This window comes from Bufo bufo, chromosome 3 (genome assembly GCF_905171765.1).
Source record: "Bufo bufo chromosome 3, aBufBuf1.1, whole genome shotgun sequence".
NCBI lineage: Eukaryota > Metazoa > Chordata > Amphibia > Anura > Bufonidae > Bufo > Bufo bufo.
Genome location: NC_053391.1, coordinates 167804314 through 167830036, shown reverse-complemented (window position 1 = coordinate 167830036; position 25723 = coordinate 167804314). Strand labels below are relative to the sequence as shown.

The 25723-nt window shown below is 44.6% G+C and overlaps 1 protein-coding gene across 1 annotated transcript in view; it reads left to right on the top strand.

Annotated features, from left to right (window-relative positions):
* Positions 1 to 25512, top strand: part of LOC120994883 (pseudouridine 5'-phosphatase) — a 554435-nt gene extending 528923 nt beyond the window's left edge. The window contains exon 4 of the mRNA XM_040423754.1: positions 25223 to 25512. Within this exon, the coding sequence (XP_040279688.1) occupies positions 25223 to 25399 (177 nt within the window). The 3' untranslated portion in view covers positions 25400 to 25512. The remainder of the gene's footprint in view (positions 1 to 25222) is intronic.
* The last annotated feature ends 211 nt before the right edge of the window (positions 25513 to 25723 follow it).

Below are 25723 nucleotides of genomic sequence, written 5' to 3'. Positions count from 1 at the left end.
TGCAGTAGGCCTTAAAAGGAATCGTATTTTGGCTGGGCAAGAAGCTAGTTAAAATAGGAAGCCATGTCAGAGAGAGATTTTGCTTACCTCAACGGAAAGGATTAATTAAAAGATGGTTTATTAACTTACAAAGGATAAAAGACTGGTTAGGTTTGCAATTGTTGGTTTTGAAAGGATCCAGACAGATTGATCGACACAGAAATACCACTGTCAATAGGAAATAGACATCACAGGGTTTTGTCATGCTGTGTAATTCTGGAAAAAAAGACAGTTCTCTTCTCATAAAGGAAGTTAATAGAGTTTAAGAAGCACTAGGAGTCTAATGCACAAAAAGAGCTGGAACGTAGATTTATTTCCATTCCCCTTTGTTCACAAACTGTTCAATTGATGAATTTCTGGGGCTGTAACTAAAGCTATGCTGACTGTAGCCATAAATAGAAATGCTTTGTCATTTCTTCAGTTCTATCTATAATATGACTTATATCGTCAGTTGTTAATTCTCAATTTTTTTGAAATTTTGGTTTTACAAATAAACTCATCACTGGCTGCAGATGGAGTTGCAGTGTTTTTAAAGGGAGTTTCTGGGGTTATAATATTAATGGTCAATCCTTAGGGAATACTATTATTAGCACACACCACAGACGGCAGGGGCGGCTTCCCTTTAAAAATCAAGCTATTGAAGGCATGCTCACGGCAGCTACAGTGCCGGTTACTGGCAGACCATCAGTTGCGGCCGACACTGAATTTACTATCAATCCACCAATTCCTTACCTAAGCTCCTAATGACGAGCGGGGTTATACCCGCTTCAGAAACGCGTTGAGCGTGTGGATTCACAGTCAGACCCACCCACCCACAGTCAGACTGTTCTATATCTAGCTTGAATCTGGTCACGGCGCTCCAGAGAGTTCTCTCTTGCAGCGCTCTGCTAATCACCTGGCACTAAGTGTGATCCCCAGTGCAGAGAGAAACCTGCATGAGGGTAATCATCATCATCAGTGCCATAAACAGGGTGCAACAGGGCTAAAGCATTGCAGAGAGGTTGCTCCTGCGATGCTAAAGGTGGCGACTGGGACGCACACTGACCGGTGCTGCTAATTACCACTAGCAGAGGGTTATTCTATGCACCAGTATTCCAAGGCATTGGCTTCAGGGGTACAAGTAGCCCTTAGTGCTCCCCTGGACCCACTGCCTGGCTAATCTATGAGGGTAGTGGTATTACACCAACAAGGAGGAACCCTAACATCTCAATTACCTCCTGGTGCACCACAGATGTGTATCTTGAACACTTGAAGCATACCAGCAGCACAATATCACTGGGTAACATATGCTTCTTTCCCAGTGTGGCTGCAATATACCCTTTATGCCTGACTCAGTGCTATTGGGCTGCTGCCCGATTTTTAGATATTTATCAATAAAGTTATTGTTATTTTATGTTATTTAATGTTCTATTCAGGCGTGAACCAAGACTATTATTATCTGGTCCAACTCAAAGCACCTCTAGTGATCAGCTGGAGGAATAGTCACAATATTCATATACTGTACTCAGGGGCGTAGCTATAGGGAGTGCAGAGGTAGCAGTCGCTACCGGGCCCAGGAGCCTGAGGGGCCCTAAAGACCCTTGTACCACATGAGAAGACACCTGTTTTATAGAAGGTGCATGCTGGTCAAGTTACACCTCTGGCTGGAGGGAAGGTGTTAGGTCAAGAATTTGGCATGGTGGGGGGTGCGGTTTCAATTTTTGCCACAGGCAGCAGGAAGGCTATGTGTTTCCCTGCCCCTGGCCATAAAGCAATGAGGGAAGGGGGGCCCAAGCTGAACTCTTGCACCAGGGCCCATGAACCTTTAGCTACGCCCCTGACTGTACTGTATTTTAGAGGCATTCATTGTACAACCAGGTCTGTAACTATAACAAGAGGACATCATCTGCACCTAGAGGGAAGAAGGTTTCTACATGAACATAGAAGGGATTTCTTTACTGTGAGCAGGGGTGCATTGGGCATAGATCTTACATGGAAATTTCCTGGTGTGCCAAAGCTCAGGTGGCCGCCAAAGCTAAAGCAGTGAGAATCAGTTACTCATGTACCCTGCCAGTGACCTCACATGCCCTGCTGAATTTAACTCCTGTTGCCTGCATCCCACCTCCTAAGCCTCCTGCTCCAAATCTTAATCAGAGACAACTGGAAGAGGACATAAACCGGCAGCTATTGATGGCCACCACAGAGGGACAGTTTTTGGGGAAGTATTTTGTGCTGCACTGTGGTATTTTTTTCTGATGGGACGGTATTTTGCCCTCTGGTATTGCTGACCTTGCCTACTCATGTTGCCCCACCTTCTATTAATTTTGGACCCGCCTACAACATAGGGCCACTTTTTTTTTTCCATGGTCACTGTATGTTTCCAGACCGCCTGTGAGTGAGAGCAGTGCGACTGTGGAGTTCTCTGCCAGAGGAGGTTGTAATGGTGAACTTACTAAAAGAGGTCAAAAAGGACTTGGATGCCTTTCATGCGTGTAATAATATTGCAAGTTATAGTTTTTAAATTTCTGGAAAAGGCTGTTGATCAAGGGGTTTATTCTGCTTACCATATTTGGAGTCAGTGAGGAATTGTTCCTTCAAGGGAGATGACTTCTTTACTCTTTATCAACTTAGCATTATAATAGGCTGGGCAGAATGGAAATACAGTATATCTTTTTTCAGCCTACCAAACTATGGTACTCTTTTACATTGCTATACATTTGCTGGTTCTGGTTCTGCAGCTCAGTCCGTTTTGAATGAATGGGTCTGAACAGCAGGTACAGGTGCAGCCACAGCCAAATGTACAGACTTGTGCCTGAATAAACAATAAAGGAGACATGGCACTCATCAATTGATCACTGGATATGCTATGTACATGTGTATCTGTTTATAACCCTTTAAAGGGGATCATTATGGGCTTTTTCGGGCCATCATGGTCAGGCAGTCGAGTCAACCTTTATAGGGTGGATATTTCAGTTTTCTTTGGGGTTCAGGCTAAAGATAGGTGAAGGCATGATAGGAATCGAATGGGTATAATCTCCCAAATAGGAAACTACAGAATACTACTTGAGACTGACCTACTGCAATGCATTGAGTTTGATTTTGCCATCTATATTATTTGTAGGCATGTTTACAATTTGACAATATACAGTTAGGTTGGTTATTTAATATAATAGCAGTCAAAACAATAGTACTATTGAGATATTGTGATGATGTTGGCACACCAGCTGTACTTGCACCATCATACGGAAGTACTCGTTGTAACTAAAACCCCCTTTATACTGCTTAATTGAGCAGATAATTGTTGGGAAGGAAGCATTCCTTCCCAGCAATCACCTACTCATCAGTGAAGGAGACCACTGTATTTACATGCAGTGATCTCCTCCACAGTATGGGAAGGAGTTATCGCTAATGCCATTGCTCATCCCCATACAGAATCAGTCTCTGTTGGCAGCAGAGTGCTGTCTAGATGGTGCGATCTGCTTACGGCAAACAATGATTTAGGTTTCTGCACAATTTTATTACCCAATGAACGAGTGTTTCACTTCTTCGTCAGGTAATCGACAGCACCTTTACATCGGTAGATCATCGCTAACTAGTTGTTAACGATGATCTGTCTGATGTTCGAGCAGTGTAAAGGTGCCTTAACAGCAGAAACAATTTATGTTCTGGTCAAGACAAGTTGAGGGCTCCATCTGTCACCATTGACGACACAATCAACATTGTTCCATAGCCTGCCCTTCTAATATGCCTATTAGTTCTTACCTGTACTGTGCAAAGGTAGTAAACTAGAAAAAAAACTATGTACGCTTGGTATTGCTGTAATCATAATGACCAGTAGAAAAGATGTGAAGATATTATTTGTAGTACACAGTGATGTGGACAAATAGGACAAATCCAGCAAAATAAATACTCATACGGCTGCACAGATGACAAAATACAACCTTATACATCTATTGTTCATGACTGTAAGCTCGTATCTGTAACCTGTAATCTGTATAAAAGCGACTGGTTATATTGTGATCTGCCGCCACCCAGTTGTGCAGCAGATTCCTGTGACCACATTGTCATTAGACAGCTGCAGTCAGAGTAAGTATCCCGGAGACCAGCCAAAGTGGTCTTCCAGCGCCGGTTTAAATGTTAGCCAGCTTCCTTTCTGGCTTACATGTAGACCATTTTCTACACCTAAAATAGCTGTAGAAATTGATGAATAGGATGGGCCCACCGCCCCCTTCCCTGCCCACCTTTTTAGACCTGGCGTGAGTGGGGAAAAGTCGCAGATTGCGGCGCAACTAACCTTTGCGTCACAATCTGTGCCAGAAATATGCCTAATATAGTCGTATTTCTGGATAATAAATTACCCCCTTAGTTTTGGGGGGGAGAGCTGGGCTCCATTAAAGCCATCATCAGGGTAAGATTTCTTGCTACTATCACCTCTCTTTGTATCATATATCTTTTATCATAGTTTAGTAAACTCTATAAGTCGTGTTGAGTCTATTTTTTCCTGAATGTCTGATCTCGCCTATAATACACTTTCTTGTCTGCTGTACCATGTTTTGCCTTGATCTGTTGGGAATTTTTCTATGTACTTGTCATGGTAATTTCCCTAGTTTGTATGGAGGTTCAGTCTGTATAAGTGCATGTTCGGCCATGTCTGCTGTGTCTGAACAGTATCCAGTTCCTGAAGTCTGTCTTGCCATGTCTGTCATTACTGAACTACCTTTTAGTTCCTGATGCCCATCTGGTCTAGTCTGCTATGTCAGCACAGAGTCCTAGTTCTGGTAGTCTGGTTTTATAGTCTGTTTCTCCATGTGCATGATGTCTGTGTGTCAGGGTCCCTGATCTGTTTGTCTGCCAGTGCTCCATGTCTTGTTGGTTTCCTGCGTTTGTGTTTGCCTTGGATTTCCTTGTTCTCTGGTTCTGTATCATGCCATGCCTGTGCCTCTGGTGCTTGCACCAGAGTTCCTGAGTTCAAGGGTGAGATGCCAAGTATATCTGCATCATCCCAGGAGGTAGTGGTCTGGTCATTAACCCACAGAGAAGTCCACAGCCCTATATAGGGGTTAAAGGGTGTATACTGGGGAGGTGCCAGAATAATGACCTTAGGGTTTGGCCCAGCATCAAACCAATTACTTGGCACAGTGGTTCCACAACCATTGTCCGTACGCATGACCCATGGCAATAAGAATTATTATAGAATTATTTTTTTTATAATTTACTGTGTTTTTTTTTATTTATTTTTAAAATATATCTGTCATCTAATGGCACAAAAGAAAGGACTAAGGTGTCCTGTGAAAAAAATATCCAATGCACGTAGGCTGGCTCAGAAATTAGTGACTTACTGTGAGATAGGCCCATTGCTAAATCAGAAAAAATTGGTTTAGTAAGTAAGGGGGGGGGGGGGGGGGGGGGGTAAACGCTCCAGTAATAAAATGGTTAAACACTGAAAATTACAAAAATTGCAAACAAGCCTTATGGACAATCAATTAATTAATAATTTTATACAGCTTAACAGAGTGGAAACACCATCACTGATCTCTACAGGAGCCTTTTAAATAACTTTGAGGCATTTGAGAGAGCAATCCAGTAAAACTGATACGATCCTTTTGATAGCAGTACAGGTCCTGAGACAAATGGTGTACAATTTAGAGATTCAAAGTACTCGAAAAATAGGAGTCATGCACTGCCAATTTAGGTGCCGAGCACTGTCATAACTTAGAGAATCAGTTCTTCCTAAAGTGTTCCTGCAAGATCAATCAGAGCTAAATTCTAAACTGTTAAGTCTACGTGTGTAGCTTACCTTTGGGAAGTGCTCTGGAAGCTCTTTAAGATCCTGTACAAGTAAAAAATAAATAAATAAAACTCCTGCTGCAAAATGTTCTGCTCAGCCTGCATCTGTCACAGTGAATAAGAGTCACATAAACTTTTTATTTTGTAACTTGTATATTTACTTATATAATAACAACAAAAGGCAAAGGCACCAGTATATTAGTATTAGAATTCCAGCTACTTGGTCATGGTTCATAATCCTAATCCTTACATATTTTCACCAAATTTTTTAATTTACTACTCTGAACCATGGTCTTTGATGTCTTCTATACGATGGGAATTAAAGGCATAGTCATTGTTCTGCAGACTGTACAACTCAAATAAAGAACGGATAGCAGTACAGGATCCCTAAGGATTTCAGTGACATTCGAGTAGTATAAGGGAACTGAATAATTTTGTCAAACAGAAAACACTATTTTGCACTTAATAGAGCAGCTGGTAGTTGTCACAAAAGATGCAAAAATCATTGTCCACTGGTGTAGAAAAAGGTGTATGCCGAGCGAAGACAGCCTTCTGCTTTTTAAAGCCCATGTCCACCTTCATAACCATTTTTTCAAATGTTTTATTGCATCTAAAATGAAAACATGTTTGCAAATAATAAGTGTTTACAGCACCTATAAAGATCAATGTGTTTCCATGGTAACAAGTGACAGACAAAACCAGTTTTCTCTGATCCTGAAGTCATACTTTTATTCAGCTGCCCCCTGCTGTTTAATAACTTACTGTACATTGCATTAAATTAGGGGGGGGGGGGGGGGAGCAGTTGCACAGGTATTGTTTGTATAATGGCCAGTGGGGTTAACCCACTGTACCAACTGGTTTGACTTTGGGCTAGTCCTAAAGGTATTATTCTAGTGATCCCCTTTTCCCCCCCTCAATAAATGGATCTGGAATTCTCTCTAGGGGACCCACCAGGCTGCTACCTCTTGAAATAGTCCTAGTATAGTTAGCAGATGACTCACTGTTGTAAAGCACCAAGGGGTTAGGCAATACTTATAGTCGGTAAATAGGCAAAGGTCAGGGCAGGCAGTGTTTGTGCATTTCCATGAAACTAATATGAGGTCAGGGCAGGCAGCAACGGGTCAGTATGGTAGACTGGCTAAGGTCAAGGCAAGGAGCAGAGTATTAGAATCACTTAACAGGAAGAAGTTTGATACATGGGCAGACAATCAAAATAGCACACCTTCACTAAGAACCTAAGCTCAGGTAAGGAGTGGGAGGGCAGCCTAGCATTTATAACAGAAGCCGATTAACAATTATAAACAGTAATGCAACTCCACAAAGAGCACAGAGAGGAGGGGTGTGGTGGTGATTGGCAAAAATGGGAGTAGTAGTAGTTGAATGAATAGTGTTCCAAATAGAAGTAGACAGCAATGGACACAGGCTACCATTGTAACAGTTTGTAGTCTGTTATCATGGAAATAAATATGTCTGCATAGAAGCTGTAGATACAAACCCCCTTTAAAGATTATGTCAACCTTTTCTAATTAAGAATATTTGCAAAGTTGCCTCATTTTTTGATGAATTGGATCAATTAAAAAAATGTAGCTGCAAAAGTTGACATAGCCTTTAGAGAGGTTTTCCAGAATTCTTACATTGATGACCTGTCATCAATATCAGATCAGCAGGGGTCTAACACTCTTCAACCTCAGCAATCGATATATATCATCAATATCAGATTGGCAGCACCCCTACACCCCCTCTAACTAGCTGGCAGAAATGCATACCGGAAGTATACAGCTCCATCCATTGTTTTGTGGATGGAGCTGGTAACTTCAGCACTGCAGTAGCAAGCTCCGTCTTCTACACAATAGATGGAGCTTAATAGTTCTAGTGCCTACTCCTGCCACCAGAGCTGATTAGAAGAGCTGGGGGTGCTGCCAATCTGATATTGATGGTCTGTCCTGAGGATAAGACATTCCAATTTCCATTACATTTTTCCAAATGATTCCTTTTAAGAGCAGGAGTAATTCTGGTATTTGAACATGGTAACTATGCAGGATTCAAATACCATCAAAATAACTTTGATAAATGTAGCTCAATCTTGTGACTAGATTGCATTAGAGGGAAAAAAGAGGTATACCCACATTGTACTGTGTGCAGAGAGCAATATTATGCAAGTTGTGGTGATTTTCATGGGGCTACATTATAGAAGTAATGCTGTGATAAGTGCCCAAGCAGTAAGCAATTTTGTTTGTGGCCATTTGCATGAATATGAACAGACAGAGAGCACAATGGGCAGTTTGCCTCTAGCTAAATATATTTGAAAAGAGCTACTGAGAGGTACATATTGCGAACAGAGAAAGCACCTGACATTTAAATATATGTAAAATGACACAATTTCAAGCAAAGCTGCAGTCACTTGGTGATAGATGTTTGACAATTACTGAAGGCCATTGTCTGAATAGCAGTACATACATACAGTGGAGACATTTTTGTTCTAAAATGTTGGAAAATCATGATCATGAAACGGTGGTTTGCATAGGGTGGTTGACCATGAAACTTGAATGAACAAGCCTAAAGAACATGGTTGATGAGTAGTAAAAATCAAGCTCTTAGTTTGGTGCCCAGTTTTTTAAAAAGTATTGGCATATCCTTAAGCTTATTTTTAGACTATCAATATTAAATTAGTGGGGGTCGGCTCTCGGCACCCCTACTTAGAAAGCAACTTCATTGTTCACTAGGTTCACTATGGTTCACAGCGCTATGCATTTAGTAATGACGGTGACTGGTATTGCAAATCATTCTCATTGACTTGTATAAGATCATGCTGTAGTAAACTTTAATACCAGACACAACCGCTACTAAAAGTACAGCGCTGTGTCTGGGGAAAAAAATGAAATGGACGCAAGACTTGCTAAAGTACCACTACTAGTGTTGGGTGAGCATGCTCTGCCGAACACTAATTTTACTCGAGCATTGCGTGTGCTTGAGCGCGATGCTCGAGTCTCCTCCCCGCACATTTGTTGGCTGCTATGCAGCCAATAAACGTGCGTGGCAGTACTGGTACTGTAATGCCGTAGCCATATATACCAACCTAACTAAACCACACATGTAGTATAGAAAAATAAGCTTTATTGAACATAATCGTACAAAATATCACAAAAGCACATCATAAAATCATTGTGTGAAAACTATGAAACCAACATCTCCCCCTACACAGATGCTGTCAGCATGAATTACAAGTACAAATAGCATATAAATAAAGGTAGTTGTATATACCTGACAACAACAAAAAACATGTTAAAGTGCTAATAGTATTGCATACAGTACAATAATCTGTGATGGGTCAGTAATGGAATAATATGTGAGTCTAATACCTATCCCACAGATTGCCAATATGCATATAAAAGTTCCAAACACAATTTGGTCCAAAATTGTGTCTCCAACTTGGGAATATCTCAGTAAATATCATTGATTGCCATTAATGATATTTACTAAAATCATCTGTGACATTCAGTGTACTTTTTTCATAGACGCTGCGGACAGCGACATTATCTGTGCTACATCTCCTGTTTAACGTGTGTGCATCCTAAAAATATCAGTGACATTCTGTGTACTTTATTTGCGCATACACTTACAAAACCTGAGCTGTTGTACGTGTGACATACTTACAAGCATATATACCATTTAATATGCGCAAGGCGAGCAGTAAGGGACGGGGAAGTGGCCGTGCTGCTGATGGTGCACACAGTAGCCGTGGCCCTGGGCGCGGTGAAACAGTGCCTGCTGCCAGAGCACAAGAAACATACTCATCCAGGATACCTAGCTTCATGTCCCAGTTTGCAGGGCAGCGCAGGACATCACTCTCGAAGTCAGACCAGTGCGACCAGGTGGTCGGTTGGATTGCAGCAGATAATGCTTCCAGTCGGTTAAGCACTACCCTGTCTTCCACAAAGTTCAGTCTCAGTAGCCAAGAGTCTGGTCAACAGAATCCTCGCCCTGATACTCCTTCCTCCCACCATGGAGAGTCTTGGCAAACAAGTGATCCCACACTAGGATGTTCTGAGGACCTCTTTTCATCGCCATTCTTTTATTTGGGCCTCTCGACAAGCCTGAATATAAATTAGCAAAAGATGGAGCCGGCACTCAAAACACTTGCAGTCACGTGGGGAAAGAATATTACAGTTTATTAATATTGTTATTAAATACACATATGTCTGTCTAGATCAGACAATCACAATAAATATACAATATATAGCATAAAAATTTAAAAATGTATAACTTAAAAATTCTATACAAAAACACAAATGCCCTATAATCATACAAGTGTGGGTATATCAATAGATCATTTTTAAATTTTTATGCTATATATTGTATATTTATTGTGATTGTCTGATCTAGACAGACATATGTGTATTTAATAACAATATTAATAAACTGTAATATTCTTTCCCCACGTGACTGCAAGTGTTTTGAGTGCCGGCTCCATCTTTTGCTAATTTATATTCAGAACTTGGGGTGATTCTTTTGAGCCTGAGCACCAGGCGTGGTCAAACCCAAGTGAGCCAACTGTTTTATCCTTTCAAAGTACTCTCGACAAGCCTGTTTGAAGAGGGACATGAGGAGATATTGTGCCTTGATTCCCAAACTCTTGCATCCACAGTCACAAGAAGATGACGGTGGAGAACAGCAATTTGTGTTTCACGAGGTGGATGATGATGATGAGACACAGTTGCCAATAAGTCAACGGAAATTAGTGTCTCAAGAGGTTCATGATGAGGATGAGACACAGTTGTCAATAATTGAGGTTGTTGTTAGGTCAACAAGTCAGGAGGATAACCAGAGTGAGGAAGTGGAAGAGGAGGTGGTGGACGATGAAGTCACTGAGCCAACCTGGGAAGGTGGCAAGCCGAGCGAGGACAGCGGTACATAGGGGGAGGTATCCGCAGCACCGCAACAGGCTGGAAGAGGCAGTGGGGTGGCAAAAGAGAGAAGGCGGGCAACACCCAACAGGCCCACAACTGATCCCCGGAGCACCCCCTTGCGGCAATCTCCCTTGCCAAGGGGTATGTGTTCCGCAGTCTGGCGCTTTTTTGAGGAAAGTGCAAATGATAAAAGAATTGTCGTTTGCAACCTGTGCCAAACCAAAATGAGCAGGGGCGTGAACACTAGCAACCTCACCACCAACAGCATGATCCACCACATGACATCATAGCACCCTAATAGGTGGACTGAACGCATGGGTCAACAATCAGTGTCTGAGGGTCACACCACTACCTCCTTTCCCCCTGTGTTACGTGCTGGACAATGCCATGTCCAAGACGCAGGCCCGAATGCCTCCCGCCATGCACCTGGACCTTCGCAAGCACCATCAGCTAGCACGTCCACTTCTGTGTCCCAGTGCAGCGTACAGATGTCTTTACCCCAGGCCTTTGAACAAAAGCGCAAATACCCAGCCACCCACCCACAGGCCATAGCACTAAATGCGCACCTTTCCAAATTGCTGGCCCTGGAAATGTTGCCATTTAGGCTTGTGGACACTGAGGCTTTCCGCAGCCTGATGACGGTGGCCATCCCGCGTTACTCTGTCCCCAGCCGCCAATATTTTTCACGGTGTGAAGTCCCAGCCCTACACCAGCATGTGTCCCGTACCATCACCCGTGCCCTGACCAAGGCAGTTATTGGGAAGGTCCACTTAACAACTGACACATGGACAAGTGCTTTTTGCCAGGGACGCTACATTTCCCTGATGGCACACTGGGTGAATGTTGTGGAGGCCGGGAGCGAGTTGTACCCTGGGATGGCACAGGTGCTACCGACGCCAAGGATTGCGGGCCCTACTTCCATCAGGGTTTCTGCCACCACCTAAGTTAGTTGCTGCAACCCCCCCTTCTCCTCCTCTGCCTCCTCCTCCACTTCCACCTCTGAATTTTCATCTTGCAGCACCAGTCAGACATCAGTCAGTAGCTGGAAGCAGTGTAGCACTGCAGTGGGGAAGCAGCAACAAGCTATGCTTAAACTGATCTGCTTAGGTGACAAACAGCACACCTCCGCAGAGCTGTGGCAGGGGATAAGGGACCAGACTGAGCTGTGGCTCTCGCCACTCAACCTAGAACCAGGCATGGTTGTGTCTGATAATGTCCGTAACTTGGTGGCGGCTTTGAAGCTCGGCAAGCTCGCACACATACCATGCCTAACCCACGTGTTCAACCTAGTGGTTCAGCGGTTTCTCAAAACCTACCCCAATTTGCCTGAGCTACTGGTGAAGGTGCGCCACCTGTGTGCCCATTTCCGCAAGTCATTGACAGCTTCCACCGGTCTGGTAACGCTGCAGCAGCGTTTGCTATTGCCAGCTCACAGGCTGTTGTATGACGTGAGCATGCGCTGGAACTCCACGTTCCACATGTTGGCCAGGCTTTGTGAGCAGCAGAGGTCAGTAGTGGAATACCAGCATGAACATGGTCGTCGCCTTTACAGTCAACTTCACAAGCGATGAGTGGGCATTGATGTCTGACCTCTGTGAGGTTTTACGCAACTTTGAGGAATCAACACAGATGGTGAGGGGCGATAACGCTATCAGCTTAACCATCCCACTTCTGTGTCTACTTAAACGCTCGCAGCTCACAATTAAGAACGACGCTTTGCATGTGGAAGAGGTGGAAATGGAAGAAGACATTACACAGGGTGATAGTCAGACCACCCTCAGTTCGTTTTCTCAGCGCAAATTGGATGATGAGGAGGAGGAGCAGGAGACGGTTGCCTCCGCTACAGAGGGTAGTACCCATGGAAGTTTTATTCCATCTGTTCAGCGTGGATGGGTAGGAGAGGAGGAAGAGGATGAGGAGATTGAGAGTCATCCTCCTGATGAGGACACAAAGTTTTGTCTGTTGTTTAGACTCTGGCACACATGGCTGACTTTATGCTAGGCTGCCTTTCCCGTGAACCTCGCGTTGTACGCATTTTGGCCAACACCGATTACTGGTTGTTCACCCTCCTCGACCCCCGGTACAAAGAGAACTTCTCATCTCTCATTCCTGTGGTGGAGACGATGAGCAAAATGGTGCAATACCAGAAGGTCTTTGTGGAAAAGTTGCTCCAAAAATTTCCAGCTTACAATGCTGGCTGCACAGTACGTAGTTCCTTGGCCAACCGAGGAGGGGATACAGTATGATGGGAACACACAGCAGTTCCAACAGAGGCAGGGCAACACTCTCCAAGGCCTGGGACAGTTTTATGACACCCTGCCAGCACCCTCAACCTGATTAGTGTCACAAGGAGGGAAATTTTTTGGAAGATGGTGAAGGAGTACGTTGCAGACCGTGTCAGCGTCGTCAATGATCCCTCTGTGCCTTAAAACAATTGGGTGTCCAAGCTGGACATGTGGCATGAACTGGCGCATGTATATAGTGCTGCTGGGGGCATAATAACTGATAAGCGCATCCGCCTGTCAACTGAAAATCCTGACCGGTTGACTCTTATAAAAATGAACAAGGCCTGGATTGCCCCTGACTTCTTCACCCTACCAGAGGAAAGCGGCTGAACCTAAAGGCACTCTAAATATGGCTTTTTTGGTGTATTGAATACACTGTATTCCCATGCAACCCTTCCACCACTAAAAAGGGTGTGGCGAAACCAACCTCGCCACTGAGTTTTGGAGGGGCCTGGCTACTAGCCTCTTGCCCCAGGATTATGGGCCCTCTCATCAGCCAGGCCTCATTTGTTCACAAAGGACTTGGACTAACTTGAACTCTCACCCCCACAAATTATACCAGGGTTCAAGTTAGTCCATTACGTTTCGTAATTGTATTTTGTGGATTGCGTCTCAGACAATGCTCGTTGTATTTTGTTTATTGCGTTACAGACAGAGGGAAGGGGATTTTGTGTACAATTGCTGGGAAGGTTGAATACAGTAACTACATGTGATTGGCTGTTTTTACAAAACCCTGTGGGTGGTAACATTGTTGGAAGATGTGTATAAATCAATGCTTGTGTTAAAATAAAGGGAGTTCCTGTTTTAACCCTCAAAGTGAAGTGTCGTCTCATTCTTGGGGGAGGATTTATGGTATGCTGTTCCAGTTTGACTGCTAGGAGTGTAAACCTATTCGTATGGTTTCCTATTCAACTGTCTACAGCATTCATATGCTTGAGAGGATTTATATGCTTCTTCGGTTCGGTGATTGTGGTGTCTGCCAGAGTGCTTGGAAACCTCAGGAAACTCTTGGAGCATCCGTCAACGGAGGTACTCAGTCGGGGTGCCAGGTGATCCGTTACATTGGTGGCAAGCAGTGGGATGGCGTCCTAGTGCGAGGAGAAGCAGCTCAGAGACACCGGTAACGTGTGGAGTTACAAATTGAGGACAAACGCTAGCACTCGTGCAGCGCCCCTGGGAGCAGAGGTATCCAGCGACTTGGAGCAGACAAGTATGGAAGGCTCTGAAGATGACTGGCTGGCCGAGGTGAGGCAGCGAGTGGCCCAGCATGGAGATAATGTGTCCATGGATATATGCCAGGCCATCTGGAACCAGGTCACAGCCAAGCGACACGCAAGGATGGAACGAGAATTACGACTGACGAAAGAGAGAGAAATTGCCCAGCGGAAGGAGTGTTACAGCAGCCGAGCAGAAGCTGCATCCGAGGAGGTAAGCCGTCTCCCCTTGAGGCGGCCAGAGGAACCCGAAGTAGGGGTCCTCATAGACTGGTCCTGTGAGGAACCACAACAGGCAGGTGGAGACGGGACCGAGGTCTCTCCACCGGGATGCTGGGCAGCTGGCCCAGACCCTCAGCAGCAGCCGGAGTTGCCAGGTGTGGACGCAGGTGGTCCTTACTCGCAAATGTTGAGGGACCTCATAGACTGGTCCTGGGAAGACCCACAGATGGCAGGTGGATATGGGACCGAGATCTCTCTACCGGCCCTACAGGGATACTGGGCAGCCGGCCCAGATCTCCAACTCCAGATGGGGGTAATACAGGGAGAGAAGTGTGTCGTCCCTGCTTCCCAGCGGCAGAGTGCTTTACAGGGAGGGGAGACAGCCGGTTTCACTCCCCAGCGGCAGTGTGAACTACAGGGAGTGGAGACAGCCGGTCTCACTCCACAGCGGCAGTGTGCTTTACAGGGAGGGGAGACAGTCGGTCTCACTCCCCAGCGGCAATGTGTTTCTATAGGAAAGGGGACAGTCTGTCCCTCTCTCCAACAGCTAAATGTGTTATTGGGAGAAGAGACAGTCGGTCTCTCTCCCCAACAGCAGCAGTACAAGGAGGAGGAGGTAAGCAACCCCTCCCCTCCACAGCCAACTCCAAACCAGGTACTGGGGTCAGCAGAGGAGTCGTTAGCCCCCTCTGGCCCCCTCCCAGCAGAAGAGCTGGCATCTGGGCAGAGCGCCGCTTGCCTCTGCCCTACTTGTCCCCTTACTACCCAGCAGGACTGTACTCCAGTCCCTCCAGCAGAAGAGCTGACATCCGAGCAGAGCGCCGCTAGCCTCTGCTTCACCGACTACCTTGTTACAGGGCTGGCTTGCACCCCCCTTATCCCAGCAGAAGAGCTGGCATCAGAGCAGAGCGCCGCTGGCCTCTGCCCTAACCATTCAGTTACTACCCAGCAGGAGTTGGCACCATGCACCCCAGCTGAAGCGCTGGCATCAGGGCAGAGCGCCGCTGGCCTCTGCCCTCCCCTATCCTCTTCTCCAGAGCCGGACTTCCCACAGGCTACCCCAGCGGAAGAGCTGGCATCTGGGCAGAGCGCAGTTGGCCTCTGCCCTCCTCTAACCTCTTCTCTAGAGCCGGACTTCCCACAGGCTACCCCAGCGGAAGAGCTGGCATCTGTCCAGAGTGCAGTCGGCCTCTGCCCACCAAGTACCTACAGCTCCAAGGTAGAGAACCACAAGGAAGCAAGGAGTCGCAGATGCCCACTCAACAGCTGGGGACATACAGAACAGAGCCAGGCCCCAAAATTCAACAGGTCCAGTATTGGGTTGTGGGTGGACTGCCAGACTAACTCAGGTACTGACCGTGAGGTCAGGTATCTGGTTAGTCTTCCCTGGGAGGGGGAGATGTGTGGCGAAACCAACCTCGCCACTGGGTTTTGGAGGGGCCTGGCTACTAGCCTCTTGCCCCAGGATTATGGGCCCTCTCATCAGCCTCATTTGTTCACAAAGGACTTGGACTAACTTGAACTCTCATCCCCACGAATTAGACCAGGGTTCAAGTTGGTCCATTACGTTTGGTAATTGTATTTTGTGGATTGCGTCTCAGACAATGCTCATTGTATTTTGTTTATTGCGTTACAGACAGAGGGAAGTGGATTTTGTTTACAATTGCTCGGAAGGTTGAATACAGTAACTACATGTGATTGGCTGTTTTTACAAAACCCTGTGGCTGGTAACATTGTTGGAAGATGTGTATAAATCAATGCTTGTGTTAAAATAAAGGGAGTTCCTGTTTTAACCCTCAAAATGAAGTGTCGTCTCATTCTTGGGGGAGGATTTATGGTATGCTGTTCCAGTTTGACTGCTAGGAGTGTAAACCTTTTCGTATGGTTTCCTATTCAACTGTCTACAGCATTCATATGCTTGAGAGGATTTATATGCTTCTTCGGTTCTGTGATTGTGATGTCTGCCAGAGTGCTTGGAAACCTCAGGAAACGCTAGGAGCATCCGTCAACGGAGGTACTCAGTCGGGGTGCCAGGTGATCCGTTACAAAGGGTATATGGTTCAATCTCCCTATTCTCATTCTCCTCCTCCATCAATATGCTTATTAGGCTGCCCTCGCTCCTAATGGTTTAGAGGGTCAGCTCAGCAGCAGGCCCTTGCCCATAATGTTTTTGAGGGTCATCAGCAGGCCCTCAACCATAATATTTTTGAGGGTCACCAGCAGGCCCTCGCCCATAATGTTTTAGAGGGTCTCCAGCAGACCCTTGTTCACAATGTTTTTGAGGGTCACCAGCAAGACCTCGCCCCTAATGTTTTAGATGGTCAGATCAGCAGCAGACCCTCTCATCTAATGTTTTAGATGGTCAGCTCAGCAGCAGACACTCGCCCCTAATGTTTTAGAGGGTCAGCTCAGCAGCAGGCACTCGCCCTTAATGTTTTAGATGGTCACATCAGCAGCAGGCTCTCGGCCCTAAAGTTTTAAATGGTTAGATCAGCAGGCCCTTGCTCCAGTAGTTTTTGAGGGTCACCAGCAGGCCATCAATCTTAATTTTTCAAGGGTGTGTAGGATGCCCACCTTTATGTGTTATAAAGGGTGTATTGTAGTGCCGGTTCCTTATAATGTTTGGCAGCCCTTTTACTTAGTGCATAGGCTTTATGAGTGTAGGAGTCCCACTACCTGAACAATTGTACCACAATGTGAATGAGGCCCTCCTTTATGTGATATACAGGTTGTATCGGAGTGCACTTTATATACAAGTAAATATATAGGAAAGAACAATTTTTACTCTAAAATTGATTTTATCTTTGATTTTGTGCATATTATTGTCAGTCTGTAAAAGTGGCATACTTCTCGGACAACATCGTTCCCAGCAGCGACCTGGGAGTCCAAGATGCATACAGACATCCTCCCCATGCATTCCCCAAACCATTTCAGTGGGGTTTCCATCAATTTCTGACCTTTTCCTGTGAACCAGACACCCTCCCCTCTTCAGAGCAGGGGGTTCCTGGTTTAATACACTGGTTCTCCCATTGACTTCCATTGTGCTCGGGTGCTCTACTCAAGCACCCAACCACTCTGGTGCTCGACCAACACTAGCCACTAACCTTCAAGAGTTGATTTGTGAGGCTGCCAAAAATAGACCCCATCAATTTAACCACTTCAAGACCGGCCTTTTACCCCCTTCCTGACCAGGCCTAATTTTGCAAATCTGACATGTGTCACTTTATGTGGTAATAACTTTGGAACACTTTTACTTATCCAAGCCTTTCAGAGATTGTTTTCTCGTGACACATTGACTAAAGTTTACCATGAACATGAAGTACAATGTGTTTTACTTTTATTAATAAAAAAAATCCAAAAGTTAATGAAAATTTGAAAAAGGTCACTGTTTTCTAAATTTGAATCTCTTTGCTTTTAAGACAGATAGTGATGCCTCATAAAATTTTCATGAATTAACATTCCCCATATGTCTACTTTATGTTGGCATTTTGTAATTGTATAATTTTTTGGACGTTAGAAGGTTTTGAATTTTAGAAGCAATTTTTGACATTTTTAGGAACATTTCCAAAGTCAATTTATTTTAAGGACCAGTTCAGTTCTGAAGTCACCTTGTGGGGCTTACATAATAGAACCAACCTATAAATGACCCCATTTTAGAAACAACACCCCTCAAACTATTCAAAACTGGTTTTAGAAATGTTTTTATCCCTTTAGGTATTCCACAATAGGAATTTAAGCAAAATAGAGGTGAAATTTCTAAGGGTTAACAACAAAACAAACCTCAATATTTATTACGCTGATTCTGCATTTTGCAGAAACACCCCATATGTGGTCGTATACCTCTGGGCACACGACAGGGCACAGAAGGCAAGGAGCGCTATATGGTTTTTGGAGGGCAGATTTTGCTGGAATGGTCTTTGGGCACCATGTTGCATTTGAAGAGACCCTGAGGTTCCCCCATACTCAAAACCCCCAAAAGTGACCATATTTTGTAAACTACACCACCCAAGGAAAAGCACTTTACTCAACAGGTGTTTCATGAAATTTTTAATACTTGGGTGTTAAAATGAATAATTACATATTTTTATTTTACAAGAAAATGGTGCTTTAGGCCCAAACTTTCTTTTTCACAAGAGATAACATGAGAATATCCCCCCACAATTTGCTACCCACTTTATCCTGAATACAGTAACACCCCAACTGTGGTCGTAAACTGTTATTTGGGGATACATCAGGGTTTAGAAGGGAGGGTGCAGCATCTGGATTTTCTAACATGGAATTTTCTGTCATGGTTTTTAAGAGTGATAACTTTTTTTTTTAATGAGCCGCGTGAGGGCTTATTTTGTGCGGGACAAGCTGTAGTTTTTATTTAAACCATTTTGGGGTACATTTTGCTTTCTGGTTTCTTTTTATCTCATTTTTTTGGAGGTGAAGTCACACAAAAAAACTGTTAGGTTTCATTGTTCGATTTTTTTTTTTATACTGTTTACTTGATGTGGTAGATCATGTGATAATTTTAAAGATCCGGTCATTACGGACGCAACGATACCAAATATGTCTAGGGTTTTTTTATGTTTACGTTTTACACAATAAAAACATTTTTAGAAAAAAAAACATGTTTTTGTGTTGGCATTTTCTTAGAGCCATATTTTTTTCATTTTTCTTGCTATAGTCTCATGTGAGGGCTTGTTTTTTGCAGAGCGAGGTGACATTATTATTGCTATCATTTTGGGGTACATATGACTTTTTAATTGATTGATTGATGTTTTTGTGAGGTGAGGTGACTAAACAGTTTTGGCATAATTTTTATTAGTTTTTTTACAACGTTCTCTTGATGGGGTAGATCATGTCATATTTTTATATAGCCAATTGTTACAGACGTGGCAATAACAAATATGTCTATTTATTTTATATTTTTTTTAACGTTTTACACAATAAGAGCATTTTCAGAAAAAAAATCATGTTTTGTGTTACAATTTTCTTAGAGCCATATTTATTTTATTTTTCTGGCTATGGTCTTGTGTGGGGGCTCATTATTTGCGGGATGAGGTGATGTTTTTATTGCTACCACTTTGGGGTACATATGACTTTTTGATTGATTAACAAATTTTTTTTTGGGAGTTGAGCTAACAAAAAAATCTGTTTTGGCGTAATGTTTATTATTTTTTTATAGTGTTCACCTGATGGGGTAGATCATATGATATTATTATAGAGCTGGTATCAACGGACTCGGTGATACCAAATATATGTATTTTTTCTTCTTCTATTTTTAACATTTTTAAAATAACGGATTTGGGGGGAATTATAATTTTTTTTTAAATGTGAAACTCTTTTTTTCAAAACACTTTATTTTTTATTTTTTTTATTTTACACTTTGTGTCCCCCATAAGGTCATACAAGACCTGTGGGGGACATTTAACTTTTTTTTTTTAACTGACATAGTAGCCCCAGTTACAGTGGAAATACACTCCCCAGAGAGGCTATACAGCATTATACAGCGCTGTACAGTCTCAGTGCAGGGCTGATAGTGGACTATGGAAAACCAGTCAGCTCCTGCACTCCCCCGGCGGTCCCTGCCTTCTCTCTGGGGTATCCTGCTGTCACTGATTGGCGTGCAGCTGCCATCTCTGAAAGGACGTTCCTGAACGTCAATTCAGAGATAAACCGACCGCACAAGGACGTTTATAGTGAATGGGCAGTCAGGAAGTGGTTAATATTGATGGAAACCAATATTAGACAATTAACGTTAAATAAACTATATGGGCTTGTAGACTGAAAACATGCCACTGTCTGAGCTGCAGCAGAAAAGACACTCCTCTTGAGCTGCCAGCTTGATATAAATCTAGCAGAGTAAGGCCTAGTTCATACGAACGTTTTTTTTGCAAGTGTACGGGCCGTTTTTTTGTGTTCCGTATACGGTCCGTTCATTTCAATGGTTCCGCAAAAAAAAAGGGATGTACTCCGTATGCATTCCGTTTCCATATTTCCGTTTTTCTGTTCCGTTAAAAGATAGAACATGTCCTATTATTGCCCACAAATCACGTTCCGTGGCTCTATTCAAGTCAATGGGTCCGCAAAAAAAAAACGGAACACATACGGAAATGCATCCGTAAGTCTTCTGTATCCGTTCCGTTTTTGCTGAACCAGGCTATGAGCTGTGTGCTACGATTGGCCAGCACTGCAGCAAGGGACAACCCTAATACAAAAACTCCGCCCAGTACAACAGAGGGAGCTGCAGACACCGTAGCCTATACCGGGCGAACAGAGCGGCGCCCAGACATACTAGTAAGTGCAGGGGGACCCCTGGGTGCCGCTCTGCCCACTGATATAGTTAGTTTTTAGTTTTTAAACTAGTCAAAGGTCCTCTTTAAGGGCTTGTTCACACGACCTTGTGCTGCCCGTGCTGCGGACCACAAATTGTGGTCCGCATGCGGCTGCCCCATGGTCGGTGCCCGTGCATTGCGGAGCCATCCACTTAAATGGGGTCCGTGATCGGTCCGTTCCGCAAAAAAAGATAGAACAAGTTCTATTTTTTGCAAAATGGAAGCACGGAACCCCACGGAAGCACTCCGTATTGCTTCCGTTCCGCACCGCATCTTCGGATTTGCAGGCCCATTCACGTGAATACACACGGCCGTGCGCAAGAGGCCTTAAGATGTTACCACTTTCTACACCTCACCATTACTGGATTAAGACTGCTACAAGTTTTGCAACTTTTTAGCAAGCTGTCCTATAATTATACCCAATTTCCTACCCACTTTTCAAATCTGGAGTGAAGTTAAAATGCTAAAAGTAGCAAACTTTGTCCGCTAGTAAGTCCAAAAAGTGTCTAAGCACCATAAATTCCACCGACAATGTTTAAGTAATGTTGAATTGACATTTTTTTCTCTGGTGTTTTTCAGTCAAAATGCTGGTCAGGTCAGAAGTTTGCTGTTGGTTTTTTACAAATAAATGCCTCTACAGATAAAGCATTTTTATTTGTTGTAATTTTAGTGTTGCTTTTGTGATTAGTGGCATTAATATGCCTAAAACAACTCCTAAAATGTATAAGTCTACAGGTGTTTTTGTAGTCAAAAAATATGACCACATATAAATGCATACACAGTGTAAATAACCCTATGGCCTCATGTACACGACCGTATTTTTTTGCGGTCCGCAAAACGGGGTTCCGTTTTCCCGTGATCCGTGACCGTTTTTTCGTCCGTGGGTCTTCCTTGATTTTTGGAGGATCCACGGACATGAAAAAAAAGTCATTTTGGTGTCCGCCTGGCCGTGCGGAGCCAAACGGATCCGTCCTGAATTACAATGCAAGTCAATGGGGACGGATCCGTTTGACGTTGACACAATATGGTGCCATTTCAAACGGATCCGTCCCCATTGACTTTCAATGTAAAGTCTGGAGTCCCTTTTATACCATCAGATCGGAGTTTTCTCCAATCCGATGGTATATTTTAACTTGAAGCGTCCCCATCACCATGGGAACGCCTCTATGTTAGAATATACTGTCGGATATGAGTGAGATCGTGAAACCTCATGTCCGACAGTATATTCTAACACAGAGGCGTTCCCATGGTGATGGGGACGCTTCTAGTTAGAATATACTACAAACTGTGTACATGACTGCCCCCTGCTGCCTAGCAGCATCCGATCTCTTACAGGGGGCCGTGATCAGCACAATTAACCCCTTAGGTGCCGCACCTGAAGGGGTTAATTGTACTATCATATCCCCCTGTAAGAGATCAGGGCTGCCAGGCAGCAGGGGGCAGACCCCCCCCTCCCCAGTTTGAATATCATTGGTGGCCAGTGCGGCCCCCCCCCCCCTCCTCCCTCTATTGTAATAATTCGTTGGTGGCACAGTGTGCCCCCCCCTTCCTCCCTCTATTGTAATAAATCGTTGGTGGCACAGTGTGCGCCCCCCCCTTCCTCCCTCTATTGTAATAATTCGTTGGTGGCACAGTGTGCGCCCCCCATTGGCCCCCCCCTCCCTCTATAGCATTAACAACATTGGTGGCCAGTGTGCGGCCTCCCATCTCCCCCCCCCCCCCCCCCCGATCATTGGTGGCAGCGGGTTACTAGCAATAGTACAATAGTAAAAGATTCATACTTTACCTGGGAGCTTGGGAGCTGCGAGGTTCGTGTCCGGCCCCCCCCCCCCTCCTCCCTCTATTGTAATAATTCGTTGGTGGCACAGTGTGCCCCCCCCCTTCCTCCCTCTATTGTAATAAATCGTTGGTGGCACAGTGTGCGCCCCCCCCTTCCTCCCTCTATTGTAATAATTCGTTGGTGGCACAGTGTGCGCCCCCCATTGGCCCCCCCCTCCCTCTATAGCATTAACAACATTGGTGGCCAGTGTGCGGCCTCCCATCTCCCCCCCCCCCCGATCATTGGTGGCAGCGGGTTACTAGCAATAGTACAATAGTAAAAGATTCATACTTTACCTGGGAGCTTGGGAGCTGCGAGGTTCGTGTCCGGCCGGGAGCTCCTCCTACTAGTAAGTGACAGTTCATTTAGCAATGCGCCGCACAGACCTGTCATTTACCAGTAGGTGGAGCTCCCGGCCGGACACGAACATCGCAGCAGCAGCCTGGAGCAGGTAAGTATGAATCTTCTACTATTGTACTATTGCTAAGTAACCATGGCAACCAGGACTGTAGTAGCGTCCCGGTTGCCATGGTTACCGATCGGAGCCCCAGCGATTAAACTGGGACTCCGATCGGAACTCCGCTGCCACCAATGATGGGGGGGGGGGGAGAGATGGGAGGCCGCACACTGGCCACCAATGTTGTTAATGCTATAGAGGGAGGGGGGGCCGATGGGGGGCGCACACTGTGCCACCAACGAATTATTACAATAGCGGGAGGGAGGGGGGGGGGCGCACACTGTGCCACCAACGAATTATTACAATAGAGGGAGGGGGGGGGGCCGCACTGGCCACCAATGATATTCAAACTGGGGAGGGGGGGGAGGGTCTGCCCCCTGCTGCCTGGCAGCCCTGATCTCTTACAGGGGGCTGTGATCAGCAAAATTAACCCCTTCAGGTGCCGCACCTGAAGGGGTTAATTGTGCTGATCACGGCCCCCTGTAAGAGATCGGGTGCTGCCAGGCAGCAGGGGGCAGTCTTGTACACAGTTTGTAGTGTATTCTAACTAGAAGCGTCCCCATCACCATGGGAACGCTTCTGTGTTAGAATATACTGTCGGTTCTGAGTTTTCACGAAGTGAAGACTCGGCTTTGAAAAAGCTTATATGCAGACGGATCTTCGGATCCGTCTGTATAAAAACTAACCTACGGCCACGGATCACGGACACGGATGCCAATCTTGTGTGCATCCGTGTTCTTTCACGGACCCATTGACTTGAATGGGTCCGTGAACCGTTGGCCGTGAAAAAAATAGGACAGGTCATATTTTTTTCACGGCCAGGAAACACGGCTCACGGATGCGGCTGCCAAACGGTGCATTTTCCGTTTTTTCCACGGACCCATTGAAAGTCAATGGGTCCGCGAAAAAAAACGGAAAACGGCACAACGGCCACGGATGCACACAACGGTCGTGTGCATGAGGCCTATGGCTGGGTTCACACTTGAGCGTTTTACAGCGCGTTCAAACGCGCTGTAAAACGCTCAACACATGAAAAACAATGCTTCCCTATGGCCCTGGTTCTCACTCGAGCGTTTTACAGCGCGTTTGAACGCGCTGAAAAACGCCCTACGCTCAAACAAGTTCTTGAGCTTCTTTGGGGTGTTTTGACGCGCGTTTGTGGCTATAGGACACTGCAGTCAATCACACAAACGCGCATCAAACGCGCGTTTACTATTGCAAAAAACGCGCATAAAAACGCGAGACAAAAATGCGCGTTACACGCGCATATCAAATACGCTCAGGTCTGAACCCAGCCTTAAGGTATTTTGTGTGGAGCCACTTGATCTAATTCAGATGGTCTTTGGCACAGGTTACCAATGGGTAATCATTGATATTTCTGCATGCTACTCTTCCAGCCTGGGGAAATCAAATATCCACCTTTGAAGCATTCTCTCAAAAGAGAAAGGGAGACGTTGTGTAATACTCTTGATTCTTCTAAAATAACAGCTGTCTAAATTTGTATTGGTCTTTTATGCTTTAGAAGACACTTTGCCTTAGACTACTTTCACACTAGCGTTTCTATTTTCCGGTATTGGGATCAGTCATGGGGATCTTCCGTTTTGTCCCCATTCATTGTCAATGGGGACAAAATGTAACTGAACGGAATGCTCCAAAATGCATTCCATTCTCATACCGGAGAGCAAACTGCAGCATGCCGCGGTTTTCTTTCCGTCCTGGCATGTGGAGCAAGACTGATCCGTCATAACCCACAATGCAAATCAGTGGGGACGGATCCGTTTTCTCTGACACAATCTGGCACAATAGAAAATGGATCCGTCCCCCATTGACTTTCAATGGAGTTCATGACGGATCCGTCTTGGCTATGTTACAGATAATACAACCGGATCCGTTCATAACTGATGCAGATGGTTGTATTATCAGTAACTCAAGCGTTTTTGTTAAACCCTGCCGATCCAGCAAAAACGCTAGTGTAAAAGTAGCCTAAATCAGTATGTTGGTTTATCATGTATCAAAAATAAATTTTAATTCAGTTTTAAGCTAATTAAACACAGTTCAAACTTGTGGGGAAAAGGTTAATAAAGAAGCAAATATTAATCCTGGTTGATCCAGAATGAGAAAATCGTATATAAGTGCTATGTGTCTCCTAAGAATATAATTGTGTTTCTTTGTTTTTGTTTTTTCCTCTAGTGCCTTGTATTTGAAGATGCCCCATTTGGAGTAGATGCTGCACTTGCTGCTGGTATGCAGGTGGTTATGGTTCCAGATGAAAATCTAAATAAAGATCTTACAAAGAAAGCAACATTAGTCTTAAACTCTCTGGAGGAGTTTAAACCACAATTATTTGGTTTGCCACCGTATGAATAGAACTGCCCCTGCAATTTGTTTGCATTATGTGATGTTTTCATTAAAATACAATTTGATCATTCAAACTAATACTAAATAATTAAATTTTAATTATTAAATAAAAGTGTTTCAAACTGTAACTGTTTTCCTGAGTGTTTTGAGTAAAGTATCTTTACTGGAATGACATCATCTACAGGGGTGTACAGCTGGAACGTCAGACAGTCCAGTGGCCCCATGTAGGTGGCATTACATTGGTAGAAGGCGGTCTCAGCAAACCATAAGGTACGGTCATTGTGCTGGTAAGTAGGACCAATATAAACATGTAATGTTACAGTAGGTGGTAAG